The sequence below is a fragment of the Macrotis lagotis genome, chromosome 2, assembly GCF_037893015.1.
Source record: "Macrotis lagotis isolate mMagLag1 chromosome 2, bilby.v1.9.chrom.fasta, whole genome shotgun sequence".
NCBI lineage: Eukaryota > Metazoa > Chordata > Mammalia > Peramelemorphia > Peramelidae > Macrotis > Macrotis lagotis.
In genome coordinates, this window is record NC_133659.1 from 288123123 (window position 1) to 288141779 (window position 18657).

Here is an 18657-nt window from a genome sequence, read left to right on the forward strand (position 1 = left end):
AGATTTGAGGGGATAAGGGCCTGAACTCTATACAATCTCAGGAGAAAAGGATACATATTTGAGAGATGGTACAAGGGTACAATCGGCAGACCTTGACAACAGCTTGGTATAGGGGTAAGGTTGTGAGAGGGCCAGGATGATTGAGGCCTTGGTGATGGCTGGAACTGTGTATAGGGGGCAGCTCCTGCAAGGGTGGAAAATGAGAGTCTAGGAGCACCACTTTGACTTCAGGTGCTGACAACACAACTGGGTTCTTGAAAAGAAGCTCTTCAAGATTTTGTAACACTCCTCTTCCCCTACAGATGACACCTGGTGATGTTCACTAGAATTCCCCAGTAGGTGGCAGGATTGTCCTCAGCATTTCTTTTAGATTCCCAGGATTTGGGAACATCCTTCTCTTGGGAAGGAGATGGAATAGTTTGGAATTGAGATGCGATGAAGACCCTCTTCCTACCTTTCTTTTAGGAGTACATAAGATTAAAGGATAACCATCATAACATCCTTCTCTCTCTACCTCTGAGTTTATGAAGAGAAGGAGCTAGATTTTCTCATCCAGGCTGGGTAGAGTGGCACAGGCGTGGAGAAGGATGCTCATTTTAAGGGATTATGCAGCAGAAGTTCTTAGCCCTAACCATGCTCAGTGCTACTAACCCTATATTTATGTCTATTGGGATAGACTGTTTAGGGGTTTGTCTTTAAGACTGGAACATATGGATTACAGAGCAGATAAAATAATTTCTTCCTGGGTAGTTTGAGTGTGAGCTTTGCTTTCTTTCTAGCTCAAATATTGGAACCCAAGCATATAAAGTTCTTACCTTTTTTTTTTTTTTTTGAGATACTCCACTGTCCTGGCCCAGTCTTTAAACTATCTACATGTTCAAATGCTGCCCCCTGCTGAAAGAGACTTGGAGAAGGAAAAGGGGAGTGGGGGAATTTTGCTGCTTAAGGGTCACTGAATATAGTGGCTGCTCCCTGATTCCTCAGCAATCCCCCCCCCCCACATGCACCACATCTTTACTATCTCCATAACCTGGGATAGGTAGCTAGGAAAACTGAAGAAATGATCAGAGCTGCTAGATGGAGAGAGAGAGAGAGAGAGAGAGAGAGAGAGAGAGAGAGAGAGAGAGAGAGAGAGAACGAGAACAGAAACCCATTCTTAAAGAAGTAGTTTAGAAACACAGCACATTCCTGACAAACCTGCTTCAAAACTGGTGAAGGTGCAGTGGGAACAAAAGCTGTTTGATTTCAACCGGGCTGTTTTGTATTTTATTCCTAGATCTCTGCCTATATACTAGGGATCTTTCATATTACCTTACCAGGTTACAACAGGGCAGATATGGAGAAAGAAGGAAGTAGCCCAATCCAAACATTAAATGAGTGCATTTTTTTCCTTCTCTATCCTGGTGGGTAGGGGAGAGAATGAGAGAGAGAATCTTTGTGAAGGAACAGAGCAGATCATCCAGAAGAACTGTGGTATGAAACTGGGAATGCAGCAGGGGAAGCCAAGCCATACCTCAAATGACACCCCCCCAAAAAAAAATCAGACTTCCTGCAGCCATATTACAACAACAAATCAGAACCTCTCCTCTTCAGAGGAGACTTGGGAAGCAAGGTATATCAAGCAGTGCTCCCCAGAAATCATTTGTTTAAAAAGCTATAGATGTGGTGGCTAGGTGGCGTAGTGGTTAAAGCACTGGCCCTGGAGTCAGGAGTACCTGGGTTCAAATCCAGTCTCAGACACTTAATAATTACCTAGCTGTGTGGCCTTAGGCAAGCCACTGAACCCCATTTGCCTTACAAAAACCTAAAAAACAAAAACAAAAAAAACTAAAAAGCTATAGATGTAGTAAGAGAGCAGATTAGCTTGTGACCCAGGGAACCTACTCTAAGATTGTTTGGAATATACCCCAAGAGTAGCATTGGGTTTCCTTTGAAGGGTTCCCCAAGAAGGCAAAATTAGCTTTTTGTCAAACACAGACTACTCCCAGGTGTCATCCCTGATCCAGTTTGCTGCCTCCTGTAGTCTTGCTGTTCATTTGCAATTTCTTTTATGATTAACCTTGTTGTTCCCTCCTTTTCCATCTCCCTTTCTTCCTTTCTTTTTTCCCCTGTGTTCTCCCCACCCCCATCTGAACCCTTTTCTCTTCCTTTCTCGGCATGTCTCTCTGCTGGTCCACAGCCAGTCTCAGCTCTGCAGCCCTCTCCGCAGCCTGTTCAATACTCTCCAAGCTCCTGTCCCCAAGTCCTTCTGCCAGTTTCTCCGCCCCAGCAGTATAATATGGTATACCCCATTTCCTTTTCTCATCCCTACCTGTATGTGAACATGTCTGTGTTAAGTGGATTAGATTATGTATTTATGTATATATTCATGTGTGTGTATTTCCTTGGCTAGCACAGGGTGCTTTCTGTCCAGTAGTGCTGCTAAAGACTGTCCCCTTGGGATTTGATTTGGGCCAGGCTTTTAGCCTGACTCCTTTTTTTTTGAACATGACTGAATCTAGGACCCCCGGACTATCTGAGAAAAGAAAGGGGGTCTGATTCTGGAACAGCCTCCTCTATCTATTAGAATTTAATCTACCATTTTCTTATCACCTCCTTTTCCCTCCTGCTGTATCTGAGAGAGCAAGAGGGTATTTTCTCCAGGGCCTATAATATTCCTTTCATTTTTTAAGTGAGAAGACCCAACTTTGTTTTTCTGGTAACTTTCCACTAAAGAGCACACAATGTTTTTGTATCACTGTTTTTATAGTGAAGTACTAGAGAAACTTACCCAAGGTCAGTCAGTCAGTATTAAGGTTCTACTATATATCAGACAAATATAAAATTTGGTTCTTGTTTCAGGAACCTTTAAGTCTAGTTTTGCTCCATTCCAAAGCATAAAGAATTACTCAAGAATAAAGAGCATATTAATGAATACAACTGAATATAGTACAAACTGGAGCTCATAAGTACAGAGGAGTCAGTAGAGAAAGGTAGAGAAGGAATGGTTAATGAGATACAGAATGAAATGTGTTTTTGGACATGACCAACATAGAAATTTTTTTCTTGACCTTTTTTATTTACTATAGGGAGGGATAAAAATAAATAAATATTTGATTTCTGAAAAAAGATTAGGAAAAGCTTCTTTGAAGTGGTGAATTTGAAGTACTTGAAGAAGCAACTGGCTTGATGGAAAACTCATAATAGCTGAGCCTAAACTAGAATCCTAAAAATTAAATTCATAATTCTTGTCACTTACTCACATTGAATTTTCCTTTTGCCTCATTTTCTGTTTATAGTCTTTAACTGAAGGTCATTGGCTAGTGTGCCTATCCAGTTTCCCTGGGAACTCTCAGGTCCCTATTCCTAAAACTGGGGGGAAGGGTGGGGGGGGGGGGTATTTATCTTAGATCAGCTCTCATTCTTCTTTCATTGCATGGTCATCATCCCTGCTTAAATTGTTTTTACACCAATTGATTACTTGCTGTTTGGAGAGCCGGACCATCTGAGCACTCTACCCAGTTTTCCCCATCTTAGTTATGGGGTTAGACTATCCCTGATTTTAATCCCATGTTTCTGCTTTTTCACCAGGATCCCCTCTGTTCTACCTACCTCTTCTACCTCTTCTCCTCTACCTGCCTTCTGAAAAGTCCTGGGACACAGACCTCAATCTATTGCACAGTCCCATCTTATCCTCTTGCCCATTTCCTCACAATGTGGCCTAAGGAGAGGAAAGTGGCAGGGAGAGTGAGACAACTGAGCTGAGGATCTGAAAAGTGGGGATGAGGGGGAGGGCATGGATGTTTGATGTCCACTGATTTCTTCTGCAAAAGAACCCCTCCTGCTTTGTTCATTATCTAGCTCATTTTGTGTGTGTGTGTGTGTGTGTGTGTGTGTGTATGTGTGTGTGTGTGTCTATGTGATTCATACATCTGTCTCTGATAAACAGAAGAGAAGAGAGAGCTAGAGGCTCCTATCCAATCCACATAAGTGAGATAATACTGTTGCCCTTGCAGCTTAGAAAAAAGGCTAAGAGATGAGGTTATTATATATTGGCCCTACCCCCACTATCTTTAGCCTGGTCTTGGTCTTGGCCTCCTTATGGAGGTGAGAATTGGAAGTGGCTTCCAAAGGGCAAGAATGCTGTAGGTCAAAATCAGAAAACTGAGGTGGAAATGACCACTTGGAGGAGGGCAGCAGGGAATAGATAACTGACAGTCCTTTCATGACACTGGCAGCGCCAGGGTCAACATGAATCTGCCATTACCATCCCCTCAAGGAAGTGCTTTTAAAACCAGAAGGGAAGGTGGTGATGAGATGGTTTAAAAACTACAACCTTTGTAGATTATAACCTCTCAGCTATATCAGTTGGACTGATTTTCACTACACATGGAAGTCTCCTACTACCCTCACCCTTCCTTGGATCCCTATTTCTACTTGCCCTGCCATACTTATAAACCTTGTGTTCATTGTTGCTTTGTTTTTAGTGGGAAGAAGGATCTGTGTTATTTGCAAATTTTTTTTTTCAAACATCAGTTTTTCAGTTAAAAAGTTTAAGATGGGGTGGCTAGGTGGCGCAGTGAATAGAGCACCCGCCCTAGAGTCAGGAGTACCTGAGTTCAAATCCGGCCTCAGACACTTAATAATTACCTAGCTGTGTGGCCTTGGGCAAACCACTTAACCCCATTTGCCTTGCAAAAAAAAATAAAACAAGTTTAAGATGTTTCCAGTCCTCATGAGAAAGGATCAAGTGCCAGAGAGGGAGTCATAGAAACATAAAAACATTGTCCTTTACACAATCTATAAAAGAAAGCAGGTAGAATAGGTTGCCGTGTGTGTGTGTGTCTGTGTGTGTGTGTGTGTCTTTCTGTCTGTCTATCTGTCTGTATTTCTCTCTCTCTGAGCCAAGGGAGAAAGGCTTTGCTTGGCTTCACTGTCTGGGTCGCCCACTGTCTCCACAGACTGATGATCTCAGCAACCCCTTTGGGCAGATGAGCCTTAGCCGACAAGGCTCCGCCGAGGCAGCTGATCCATCTTCAGCACTGTTCCAGCCCCCACTTCTCTCCCAACACCCTCAACAGCCTGGCTTCATCATGGCCTCCACAGGCCAGCCTCTCTCCACCTCCAACTATTCCACCTCCAGCCACGCTCCCCCGGCCCAACAAGTCCTGCAGCCTCAGGGCTACATACAGCCCCCACAACAGGTAGGCAACTTTGAATCCAGGTTTTGATCTTTTAGGCTGTTAGAAGGTTAAACAGCTTTCCTTCATCTTGTCTCTTTTCTTCCTCCATTCCAGATAGCCAAAAAGCTGCCAATATCCTATTCCTCATACTTTGAAAGCATTCTGACAGGATGTTCCTTGTTGATATTTTTTCTTTTTAACATCATCAGAATTTTTCCCAGTATTCCTAAGGGACATTTCATAAGCCTGCCATAATTTAAATCCTTTAGGCAGGAGGTTGACCCCTCCAATTACAGACACAAAGAGAGCTATTTATAGTTCTCTAGCTCTTAGTCCTAAGTGTTGTATATAATTGGTTGTCTTCAGAGTTAGGGTTTTTGTTTGTTTGTTTGTTTTGATAGAGGAAAGTTGGAGAGGGAACTCTGCTTATCCACTTGTTTTCCTCTAGATACAGGTTTCTTACTATCCTCCTGGGCAGTATCCCAACTCTAACCAGCAATACCGACCTCTGTCTCACCCGGTGGCCTACAGCCCCCAGCGTGGTCAACAGCTGCCTCAGCCATCTCAGCAACCTGGTAAGAAGAGCCTTCTATGTGGGAGACACCTTGTGGTCTGTCTCCAGTAGAGAAGGGGAAGCTGAGAATGGGATGCATGTGGCCACAGTGACAGCCCTTTCTCCACCCAAATGTGTCAGCGCCAAATGAGTCTAACAGAGGTGTCAGGCCCCTTGGGGAGATGAAGCAGAACAGAGCAGAGAAAGAGTTGCTGCCCCACGATGGGCACACTAATCCTAGCCACCCCCTTCTCCCTTCTAGGGTTACAGCCCATAATGTCCAACCAGCAGCAGGCAGCTTACCAGGGCTTGATGGGTATCCAGCAGTCACAGAACCAAGGCCTTCTCAGCAACCAGAGGAGCAACATGGGGGGCCAGATGCAAGGCCTAGTGGTCCAGTATACTCCGCTACCTTCATACCAAGTGGGTATTCCTCCAGGGAAGAGGAGATAATATCTCTTTTCCTCAAAGAGAAGAAAAAAAACTGTCTTTCCCAGGGTCATCTATGTTTAGAAATGTATTATTAGTGTATTAAATAATCTGAGTCCCTTTTACATTTTTCTTTCAAGATAAGATGTGGGGGCAGCTAGGTGGTGCAGTGGATAGAGCACCCACCCTGTAGTCAGGAGGACCTGAGTTCAAATCCAGCCTTACACACTTAATAATTACCTAGCTGTGTGGCCTTGGGCAAGCCATTTAACCCCATTTGCTTTGCAAAAAACCTAAAAAAAAGAGAGAGAGATAAGATGTGGTCTCCCTTAGGTAATCTGGTAGAGTTGGTTTAAATCTTTTTTGTCTTTTCATTCCTTTGTAAATTATTAGGTACTCCCAAAAAGTAGGGCAGTGAATCTAAGGAGCTCTGCTTCTCTTTCCTCCTGGGCCAAGCCTTCATGACACTTGATGTCTGTGGTGGGGATTGGGGTGGGGGCAGTGGAGAAGGTACCATTCAGCATTTTCTGCATTCAGAAAGAGGGGTAGGTATTTCTGAGTGTTTTGGTATTACTTAAGGAGCAAGGAGAGGGAAGATGTAGTCATAGTCTTTTGTTCTCTGAATGTTCCCATAGTGAACAAAAAATTACAGTGAATCCCATCTCTCTCCAGGTTCCCGTGGGAAATGAGTCCCAGAATGTGGTCCAGCAGCCCTTTCAGCAGCCGGTGCTGGTCCCTGCTAGCCAGTCAGTCCAGGGGGCCTTACCAGCAGGGAGCATGCCTGTGTACTACAGTGTGATCCCACCAGCACAGCAGAATGGCACAAGGTGGAAACCTTAGGGGACAAATTGGGGGGAGGGGGATGGGGGAAATATCAGGGAATAGGGCTGGATTCCTGGAAATTCAGAAGCATTCTTGTTTCTATTTGTTAGGATCACAAGTCACAAATGTGTAGGATTTTGCACATACTCTTCCTGGTCCAAAAGTAATAGACATGGTTGAATACCATTCTCTGTATCATTGACCTTGCCAGCAGAAAAGATGTTGGGATTAAGGACTCGGATCTCCTCAACTTCCAACTTTGTCCTCATTTAGTTTCTATCTGCAGCTATTTTTCTGTGTCTCTAGATATTTATATGTATATCTCCATTTTTCTTTTTCTATAAATGACTGTCAAAGTGAGACAATAATACGTCAGCAGACGTAGCTGTCTGTCTGCAACTTGCTGAATCCTGAGGTCTGCCCCTATGTGTGGGTCTCTGAGTGTGGGGTTTCCAAGCTTCTGGGAAGAGCGTGTGTCACTAACATTCCATCTGTAGCACTGATTAGCAGCCTTCTAATTGAAAGATGATCAAGTACAAATATATATAATTAACTTTGAACTGATGAGTGATTTTAGAAATTGCATGGCAAATTGGTCTGGGGATATCTTGGAGCTGCTGCTGCTCCCCATAGGAGGAGGATCAGGGAATAGCAGCTGTTTGCCAGGAGCTGTGTTCCCTCTCCCCTACTGTTTTCTTCTCTTCTATCTCTTCAGCCCTTCGGTAGGGTTTCTGCAGCCCCCTGGCTCTGAGCAGTACCAGATGCCTCAGTCTCCTTCCCCCTGCAGCCCACCACAGATGCCACAGCAGTACTCAGGTAAGAGGGTAAGACCATCAGGGAAAGAGGATGGGTGAGGAGTGCCTTAGGCAACTGGGAGGGACAGAAGTCTTCTTTTACAGTCAGGAAGAAAGAAGGCTGCTTGTCCCTCCCATCACTGAAGCAGACTAGACCTAGGCTTCCAAAGGGAGAGGTGGCTGGAGTCCTGCATCTCATTCAGGGGGATGAACTAAAGATCATTGTCTGGGCTGAGAGAGTGCCCTCTTTAATTAGTTTCCATATTGAACCTCTCAGAGCTATAATTACTTCATTAAAATATGAGAAAAAAATATTTAAACTGTCATGCTTACAGTAAAGAAAATATAAACTATAATGAGTAATGTGGATGAGAACAATTATGATTGTTACTATTATTGCTCCACTAGTACTTTGCTATGAAGAATGGGCAAAGAGTTTACTCTTACCAAATTTCCCTCTCATACTGTTCTTTTTTAGGTTTTTGCAAGGCAAATGGGGTTAAGTGGCTTGCCCAAGGCCACACAGCTAGGTAATTATTAAGTGTCTGAGGTCAGATTTGAACTCAGGTACTCCTGACTTCAGGGCCAGTGCTTTATCCACTGTGCCACCTAGCCACCTCTATAGTTAGATGTGAAGCACTTTTTTTTTAGTTTTTTTTTTTTTGCAAGGCAATGGGGTTAAGTGGCTTGCCCAAGGTCACACAGCTAGGTAATTATTAAATGTCTGAAGCTGCATTTGAACTTAGGTACTCCTGATTCCCAGGACCAGTGCTCTATCCACTATACCACCTTGCCACCCCACCCCCAATACTGTTCTTGTAGAAATAAGAAACTTTTAAAATTGCTTACATAGAAGTCCATTTCCAGTGAACTTTAACAAATCCCCACTCCCTCAATCGTACCAAACTCCACCTCTATGGAAGCTGTAGAAAATGAGAAAGGGGAGACCGACCTCCCTTTCCCTCCGGGAAAGCAGAGTACCAGCCCACATAGCAAACTCATGCCATGGTGGACATAGACCTGGAGTCAGAAAGAGTGATCAGCTCCCACCCTACTAGTTGTGTGACCATGGACAGGTCACTTCACTGCCTCCTGCAACAGTTTCCTCCTCTGTAAAATAGGGTTGAGTGGCGAGGGTAGAATGAGATGACATTTGTAAAGCATTTGTAAAAAATTTGTTGAAATGTTAGCTGTTGAGTGCTCTGTGCCCTATTCTGTGGGGAAAGTTGACCTCAAGTTAACCTTGATTGGTTCCCATTCTGCCCTGATATCTTCTACTTTCCTATAACATTCCATTTCAGGGATGTTAGAGTGCCCTCTTCTGGTGCTAGGGAGGCATCTTCACAGTCTCCCCATTTGTAATGGGGAGATTTTTCATAATCTTGTCATTTCTGTCTCTGTTTAGAACCATTCTGTAGTTAGGCATGGCTGCCTTCTACCTCCACTCTGCTCAAATGAGCAGGGGTAGGTTTCTGGACTGAGATCTCAAATCCCCCAGTATTTTCCCCTTTTTCCATTTCTAGTCTTACTCACTTTTTCTCCTGAGTGTCAGCCAGGGGCATTTGTCCTCAAATTTCCCATTGGGGTTATGGAAATTGGAAAAACCAGCTCTGGGAGCCACTGTAGCCTGTGGTGGTTCTTGGAACCTCGGGGCATTTCTTCTCCTCTTTGCTAACATTTGTGTGCATATATCTATGAACCCTCAAACACTCATACCTAGCTGAATGTATGTCTTTTTTGTGTATCTGTTAGCTATTTCTGTGCAGATGAGTTCAGTGTGTGTATGTGTCTGTGTGTGTGTGTGTGTGTGTGTGTGTGTGTGCAAACAAAATCATTCATCAGTCAAGTATTTTTTTGAGTGTTTGCTGTATTAAGTACTCATAACTGAACTAGACTAGTGATTATCATCAGGGGAAGTCTAAGAGTTGGCAGAAAGAAGAGACTTGAATCAAGGTTCTTCCAAAATCAGCTTGATAAAAACATACAGACAACCCTTTCAGGGAATCAAAACCCCTTTGGAAATTTCTGTTTTGTCCTTTCCTTTTCCCATTTGCCTTGACTCAATTTCTTTTCACTCTGGCTGTTTACCACAGAGAAGAAGGTAGGCCATCTATACCTATCATGCCCAAAGACCTGAATTGTGGGTCTGCAATAGAATACTACTGATTGCTGTGGCCATTTATTTTTAAAATAATGAATTCTGAGCATGGAACTTTTTGAGCAAGTGGAATTGTAGGCCTGAAAGTCATCTTCCTTGCTCTTGGTTGGCCTCCTTGTTTTCTAAAGTGTTGCAATGTAGTTACTTTTTTAAAAAATAAAGTCAGAAACTGGGACTGATTATCTAAAACACCTGTCCTGGTTTCTTAGAGACATCAGCAATCTCAAATTATTTCATGACATAGGTCTTAAAATCATCACCTCGTACCCTTTTCTTTAATGGTGTGAAAGTAACTTGGAACCCTGGAAATTTTCTCTTCTTTCCTTGCTTAAAAAGATGTTTTAGATAACCTTTGAAGGGATCTTTCTCTTCCTTTAGCATTGTAATTGTGGAGGGAGCTGTGTAGTCACAGATACATAAAAAAATGTGACAGTAGTGTGTTCCTGTGTCAACAGGTAAACACAAGGAAGATAGGAATACAGAAAGCACTCTCACATACTCTTTGTTACCAAGGGTTTTCCAGAGCCATGGGTGGGTAGTTCACTCCTTTGTCCTCAACATATGCATATCAGAAATAAGTAGATGTGGGAGGCCTGGTCAGTACTGACCCAGAGAGAGCCTCAGGATCTAAATGGGTTCTCTAGGGTTCTTTGTTATGGGCTGAAGAGCTTGGCCCTGGGAGAAAATCTTTTAGTCTCAGGGCTTTGTCATTTTAGTAATTTTTTTTTGGAGCCAATTTCACCAAACATAAACGTCGCCTGTTTGTATTTATGCAGCTTGCTCTGCCCCATCGACCTTCCTGCCCGAGTTTAATGATGCCACTTAAAAAGCCATTCACACGTCTGCTCTCCTATCAGGGCTTTCAATCTGAAATTGATTTCCCTATTCCCCCCCCCCCAACCCCCCCACCAACATAAACATAGAGCTTCCCCCAGACCCTTCTTCCAACTTGATTAGATCCTGTAGCTTGGCAGTAGGGGCTTTATTTTTTTTATTGCTGTGTCCATTAAGAAGTAGCGACAGTTCAGCTGCTAACGGATGCCACCTGCTTTTGGCTTGAGGAGGGGAAGCATAAAAATCAGCTCATCAGCAGAGCTGGCCTCTGTGTCCTCGGCTGAGTGAAGGAACAATGCTTGCGGCTATGGGTGGAGGTGGGGGGGGCCAGAACAGAGGCAGAGGTTGGGCTATCTAGTGTGATTTGTGTCTGTCTTCTCCCTTCACAACAGTCTCCTGCCTTCAAGTTGCTTATGGGAAGGGCCCACTGCCATGTACTTCTTCATAGACAGACACACAAGCATGCGCATGTTCTCTCTCTCTCTCTCTCTCTCTGTTTCTCTCTTCCTCTCTCCCCCCTCCACCCCCACCCCCTTCTCTTTTCCTTCTCTTTCTCTTTGTTTCTCCTGTCCTTCCCTCCTCCTCCTCCTCCTCCTCTTCCTCTTCCTCCTCTTCCTCCTCCTCCTCCTCCTCCTCCTCCTCCTTCTTCTTCTTCTTCTTCTTCTTCTTCTTCTTCTTCTTCTTCTTCTTCTTCTTCTTCTTCTTCTTCTTCTTCTTCTTCTCTCTCTCTCTCTCTCTCTCTCTCTCTCTCTCTCTCTCTCTCTCTTCTTTCCGCCATTTCCTCTTTCTTCTTCCTCTCCCCCATTTGGCCTAGGGCGTTTAGCATGGATTTCCTCCCAGAAAAACTATAGATTTGATTCTTTGCTCTGGCCCCTCAGGTAGTAGTGGGATATTTGAATAAGGTCAATTGCAATTTTGTTGGCAGGTAGGGGATGGGGGAAAGAGAGTTTAAAGTGGGATGTGAAATACTTAAAGCTACTGTGGCAAGGGGGCGGTCATTAAATGTACCACATGAGGCAATTTCAGTTCATCACAAATTGCCCCCTTGAAATCGAACAGGAATCTAGGGGAGACACAGATCCATCACTGAGCAGTTGTTTGTTTAGGGGAACCCAGGAGGGTAAAGGTGTAATGGATCTTCATTGCTGCAGCTCCTGAACCTTTCTGCTTGCCCCCCCCCCCCCCGTTCCCTTTCCTCTCTGTTTAGTTAAAACTACCCAAGAAACGATCACATTCCCTTCACAGCATGACAGTGCCCCGGGCAGAGACTTCCACAGTCTCCGTCATGGAGAAAGATGTGATGGCAAAAGCACCAGCAGGCCCCAGAGCACCGAGCCATGATAATAGCAGGCTTAGAGCTCCTTTTTACTCTCTTTTTATCCCCCCTCCCGGGAGCGTGGGTGAAACAACACACACACACACACACACACACACACACACACGTGTATCTGTCATGCCAGAGGAAGCTGGGTGAGCAGTCAGGGACAAGCCTTCACCCCTGGCAGTCTCCTGCTAGGTTTGGCTCCTGGAGATCCTTTTGCCATCCAAGTCAGCAGGGCCTGTCTGTCAGATATCCCCTCCCCTCTTTCAGGCTTCAGCCACAAGAGGAATTATGGACCGTTCTTCCTCCTCACTGTATTAACTCTTTCCTCCCCCTCCATCTCCGCCCCCCCCCCCTTGAGATGATAAAACCCTGGAGCTGTTTGAGATTCCATCTTTATTAAAAAAAAAAAACCCAACCAAAACCAACCTGAGTTGAGAAAGACATAGGTGTTCAACCTCTCTGCTATTCCCCGAGACCACTAACCCATCAACAGATGCCCTTTTTGAGCAGGGCACTTTTGTTAGGTGCTGTAGGATCTACAAAACAAGGAGTGTCTTTAGTGCGTTTCCAGTCAAATAGCAATAGTAGATGACTATAGTGCAAAATACCAAAGCATCTGGAAGTTCAGAGTGGGAAGAATTCTTTCTAGCTGATGTCTTTGGATGTTTTCATGGTTCCTCAAGACCCTGACAGTGTCTCCCATCCTAGTCTCCTGCTGCCCATTGAAGTCTCAGACACTCCTAACACTTTGCTGCTCCTCATTAGCCCTGACTTCCAGAACAAGTTGAGCATCTAGAAGAAAGGCAGACTCAGAAACTGTCAGCAGCATCTTACATCTCTGGCAGAGTAGTATATGCAGGCCCCTGGGCTGGTGGATAGCTCTCTTAGCTGGCTTTGTCAAAGGCCAACTGAGGGCTGGTGCTCAGTAATCCATTTCCTCATCTCAGGAGTGTCCCCATCTGGACCAGGTGTGGTGGTCATGCAACTGAATGTCCCCAGTGTTCCCAATGGTTCCCAGACCCCACAGACCCCATCTATGGTTCAGTGGAGTCACTGTAAATACTATAGCATGGACCAGCGGGGGCAGAAGCCAGGAGACCTATACAGCCCTGAGAACAACCCCCAGGTGAGTACCTAGCCCAGTCTCACAGCGAGGGGGGGTGCATCTGAGGCATTGAGAGTAGCCAGCTCTGTGGGGATCCATTGCCACCTGGGGGCAACTAGGGAGCCCGGGCATAAAAGCACAAAACCCTGGTGTGACCTTTTGATCAGCTGTATATTTTAACATTGTTTCTATGATGAAATGACATCTTATGCTGAGCCCAGCTCAGTATAAGAGAATGAATTTGGAGTCATAGGTCCTGGATTCAGATCCCTGCTGTATTGCTCCATGCTGTCTGTATAACTTAAGCCAATCACTTAGCCTCTCTGGACCTCAGTTTCTTCATTCCAAAATAAAAAGTTTGGATTAGGTGACTTAATTATATGAATCTATGGCCAATTCAACTAAAATGTTTTCATAAGAACAGTTTATAACTTTAAATCTCTATCAACAAGTGTAAATGGATTGCTTGAATACACTCAGGAGTTGTAGAGTAGAATCATATTCAGACTTGGATGGGTGGGATTGGATAGGAAGGCCTCCCTGGAAATGGTTTGATTCAGTCCTAGGAACAGGGTTTGATATTTGACCAGTGTGTGACATGCTTTTCTTTCCCCTACAGGCCAACACACAGATGAATAGCCCTATCACATCTCCCACTCAGTCCCCCACCCCATCTCCCGTCACCAGCCTCAGCAGCGTCTGCACAGGACTCAGCCCTCTTCCTGTCCTCACACAGTTTCCCCGACCTGTTGGCCCTGCCCAGGGTAAGGACAGGAACAGGGTGACTAATTTCAGCTCTCATTTCGCCCTCTTCATAGGGTATAAGGGAGGAGGCAGTATTAGTGTAAAAAGCATTGAGTTTGGAGCCTGAGGAAGGGGGCTGAATCTTGGCATTGCTTCTTACCACCTATAGGACTTTGGGCAAGTCACCTATTCTTTGTACCTTGGTTTTCTTATCTCTAAAATGAAGGCAGTAAACTGAGATCCCTTCTATCTTTTATCCTATGTTAATAGCAGCCACATGGTAGGCCTAGAATTTAACTGGGCCTAGGGTTTCTCTTCCTCTTTACTTTCTCCCTCTGTTCCATTTGACTCACCTTAGAAGTTCCTTTAGTGATTCAGAGCCCAGTTATCAACATGTCCTATGGGATCATAGGCTGGAGATGGAATAAGGAAGCCTAGTGGGCTTAGGAATAACAAAAAACTACATTTTCCCTGGGGATGTGAGAACCATTAAGCCCCTCAATTCTAAGACTACCATTCTGACCCACATTGACTAGAACACCCCACAAAGAGTCTATATAAGGGAAAGGACACAAAGGGGATTGACCATGTCCCTTTTGCAGCTCAATTTCTTTCCCAGGTTCTTTTATCTCCCCACCCCCACCCCACCCTCCACACCAATAAAGAGAATTCTGACTGTGTAGAGCCAGCTGATTTAATCTTAGTTACCATAGATTCTCTGTAGAATACCACTGAGAGCAGAGAGAATCTGGTGGGAAGGGCTAGCTCCAAAACTCAGGCTCCAGTGGAATCAGTAATTCTGGCACCTACTTTGTCCAGATGCTTTGACTCCCCTGGGAAGCCACTGTATGTGACATCTCTCTCCTTTAAGTTTCCAGAAAACTTGCTTTTCCCCCTTTCCAGGTGATGGGCGCTACTCCCTCCTGGGCCAGCCATTACAGTACAATCTGTCCATCTGTCCTCCTCTGCTCCATGGCCAGTCAACTTACACAGCACACCAGGTCAGTATGCTGCTCTGCCCTATGCATTTCCACTTCTATGGTCCTTGATGCTCCTAGTTACCAGCCTCTACCAACTTGGCTCTGTGGTCAAGAGTGACAATTTGGAATGGTTTGGGTGGCTTTGAACGGCCTTGAAGAATCATCACTTATGTACTATGTAGTCTAATCTTCTGCTTCTCAGGAATTACTTCTTGGCCAGTTTGACCAACTGCTAGGGTTCATGAAACATCATCAGAGTTGGGTGCTATTCCTTTGACCCCTTTCAGTGCCCCTGAAAACACTGGGAGGGTGAAGAAGCAACTATTTACCTGAAATGTAAATTGACTTTTTACTATTGAAGGGACAGACTGGAATGAAGCATGGAAATCGAGGGAAGAGACAAGCACTCAAATCTGCCTCCACCGACCTGGGGACTGCAGATGTTGGTGAGTGTCTGTATGCTGGGAGAGGCCTACCCTTGTGAATGCAATGAGGATGAATAGACTCCAGGAGCAAGGGATGTGGGAGGGGCCTGGGTCAAGGGGGAGTCAGAAGAGAGCTGGAATGTCTTGGTTGCCCTCTTTACCTAGCTGCCCCAGCTGCCAGGAAAGGTGGTGGTATTGGCCATGGCTAATGTTAGCAAAAAAACAAAACAAAACAAGCAAACCTTCTGAAGTACAACCCTGCCCACACTTTTGGATAGTGAGGAGATTGGAGGTGGAGAAAAATCAATGGGGCATTCCCCCTACCCTTCCTTTGAGGCATATAAGATCTTTCAGGATTTAGGTCCTGATTTCCCCACTTGGAGCAGTTTGGCAGATTTGTGAAGTGAACCAAGCATCCAAGGTGATGGGAAGAAAAATCTTTTGAAAACAAGGCAGGGATTATTCTGTCCAGCAGATTAAAGGTTGAAAGCCTATCTGTTAATATCATCTGTAAGAATAGCTAGTGTATGTTGACATGTATAGACTGTCTTTCTCTACTCTAAATAGCTACAGATTGTCATAAATAAATTTAAAAAAAATGCTAGTATACTTAAGCTTCCTTCAAGACAGGGTTCACCCAAGGAAAGGCATAGGTCCCCAGACCAGTTCATAACTAGTTGATCTTGATGATACTTTTGTCCCACACATGGAAAAGGTTAATTTGAGTTTTTTTTTTTAATTTGTTTTTGCTGTCCTACGTCAAAGGCTGGGGGGAGAGAGGATGAAGTGAGGGTGGGAGGGCAGTTAGGGAGGTTGGGTGGGATTAAACATGGGGGGAGGTGGGGCCTCTGGGAACAGTATATATGGACTTGGTCAGTTGGATCCTTTTCTGCCAGGACACTGTCCAGTCCCCACCTCCTGCCCCCTCCGCCCCTCACAGCCACATCCTCTCTCCCCCTTCCAGTCCTGGGGCGGGTGTTGGAGGTGACAGATCTCCCTGAGGGCATCACCCGCACAGAGGCCGACAAACTCTTCACGCAGCTCGCCATGTCCGGCGCCAAGATCCAGTGGCTCAAGGATGCTCAGGGGCTGCCAGGCGGCGGGGGCGGGAACAGTGGGGGGGTCGGGGGGGACAACAACGGGACTGCCGAGAATGGCCGGCACACAGACCTCGCTGCCTTATATACCATCGTGGCTGTGTTCCCCAGCCCCCTGGCGGCCCAGAATGCCTCCCTCCGCCTCAACAACTCCGTGAGTCGCTTCAAACTTCGAGTGGCCAAAAAGAACTATGATCTGAGGATCCTGGAGCGGGCCAGCTCCCAATAGGCAGAGGAAGGGAAGAGGCCAGCACCGCAGGGTGGCGTGGGCAAGGGATACAGAAAAAGCACAGACGGAGATGATGTTTCAGACAGACTTGGGAACCTGCACAGAGCTAGGGAGATTGAGCCATAGAGACAGTGAGACAGGCAGACACAGACATATACATACATATGTGTACGTACACAGACACACACACACACACACACACACACACACACACACACACACACACACGAGACTCAGTCTGGGGTTTTCTTAGCCACCTTTTCCCTCTCTGGGTGGCTCCTCTCTTCTCTGCCTCCCTCTCCTTCCTTTTTTGGACATCCTATTTTCCCCCATCCTGGCCCCCAGTGCATTTCTTTCATTTTGGGGAGGGTGGTATGAGGGGTCCTACACTCCCCCATTCCTCCCCTTCCCTGCCACCTCATCTCCTCTTCCTCTTTTTGGTCTTTATGAATATATTTATATGGACAGAATTAAGAAAAAAATAAATTGATTTTCCCCCTCCTTTCACTTCCCCCCATCTTGTCTCCTCTATCCCATGAGTTAAAACCTGTGCCTATCCCTTCTCTATCCACCCCAACCCCCCAGAACACTTGTATATTGTTTGTTTGAGGTTCGTGCCGCAGTAACAGACACAGTATTTAATTGCACATACAGATGTTTGCTGGGTATGTTCACTGTAAATTTTATTTAATCTGGGATTTTTTTTGTTTGTTTTGGGGGGTTGTTTGGGGGGTTTTATTTTATTTTTGTTTTGTTTTTAAATATAAAAAAAAAATCATCTGTCACTGGACGTCAGTCCTGGTTTCTCTGTTCCTGCCCTTGGGAGGGGGTTGCAGGGAAGGATTTGGGATAGAGTGGAGTGGGGCTGCCTTCCAGATGGATGTCATCCTGCCATCCTCTTCAGTCTCCCCTCAATCCTCCACCTGTTCCTAAAGGTGGCTGAACCTTCTGCTTCAGGGCCTGATGGGGCAGGTATGAGGATATAAACACAATTGAGTTACTGTCTCATCCCTATCTTCTACTTTCCCCCTGAAGCCTTTTTTAATTCTGTGCTGACAGGTGATAGAGGAATAAACATTCCCTGAAATAAAAGGTGCACCTACAGAACGGGAGGCATTTTGATTCCCCTCAGTCAGCCAGGATAGTCTCAGCAACCCCTCACCCACCTACAGAAGAAATAGAAAACTCATACCTAACAAATTAGCCCTATGCTGTACCCCTATTTTTTGACCCTTGTGCCTTTCAGTAAATTTCAATATCTTCAGGTGGCCCTCAGTTCTAAGATGTCTAAGAACCTAGATGCCTAGAAATAGATCCACCTTCAAGTCCAGCCAACACAAAATCTCACTGCCCAGAAACTTGGTGGTGATCTTTGACCCCATTGGATCCCATGGAGGAGGAAGCAGAAATGGGCTAAAGAACCTGGGAATTTGACTTGGGCCTGGATAGCTGTCATCATGCTAAGCTTCTCTAGTGGGGGATTTCCTGACTCTTCCCACAGTCTAATTCAGCAGTTAGAGGGTCTTGATATTTGGATGTGTTGGAATATGTTGTCATTAACAACTTGTTCTCTACCGTGGTAGGAGCATCTCCCCATCAAGCTATACCCCCACCCAAACTAATAGAAGAGAGATGACTTGGTGCTGTGGAAAGAGCCCTGGATTTGAAGTCAGAGGCTTTAGGTTGGAATCATGTTACTATGTGAGGGACCTTGGGCAAGTCACAAAGTCTCTGGGTATCAGTGACCTCAAATGTAAAGTGAGGGGTCAAACTAAATGACCTTTCAGGTCTCTTCCAGTTTTAGCAATATGTTATCCTGGAATCAGTCCTATTAAGTCTACCTTCTGGGGCGTCCAGTGTGGGGTGGGAGGAAATTAGAATGTAGAGAATCATCAGAGGAGAATGGGAGGACAGTCTTGCCCTTAGAGTAGTCTTGTCTCTCATGGCAGGAGCAGGAGATGGAGGTCTAGTGATATATGGGTTATGATGACATTTTCCTAG

The 18657-nt window shown here is 45.2% G+C and overlaps 1 protein-coding gene across 9 annotated transcripts in view; it reads left to right on the forward strand.

The window, feature by feature from the left end:
* Positions 1-18324, forward strand: part of R3HDM2 (R3H domain containing 2) — a 168658-nt gene extending 150334 nt beyond the window's left edge. For 4 of the 9 annotated variants that reach the window (XM_074226310.1, XM_074226311.1, XM_074226312.1 and 1 more), the window contains 11 exons: positions 2180-2281; positions 4941-5183; positions 5611-5737; positions 5978-6138; positions 6817-6971; positions 7682-7782; positions 13024-13202; positions 13801-13945; positions 14829-14926; positions 15267-15351; positions 16295-17441. In XM_074226310.1, the coding sequence (XP_074082411.1) occupies positions 2180-2281; positions 4941-5183; positions 5611-5737; positions 5978-6138; positions 6817-6971; positions 7682-7782; positions 13024-13202; positions 13801-13945; positions 14829-14926; positions 15267-15351; positions 16295-16656 (1758 nt within the window). In that variant the 3' untranslated portion in view covers positions 16657-17441. Of the gene's footprint in view, positions 1-2179; positions 2282-4940; positions 5184-5610; positions 5738-5977; positions 6139-6816; positions 6972-7681; positions 7783-13023; positions 13203-13800; positions 13946-14828; positions 14927-15266; positions 15352-16294; positions 17442-18239 lie in introns of those variants that run through there. The other 5 variants (XM_074226314.1, XM_074226316.1, XM_074226317.1 and 2 more) reach the window with 2 other exon arrangements.
* The last annotated feature ends 333 nt before the right edge of the window (positions 18325-18657 follow it).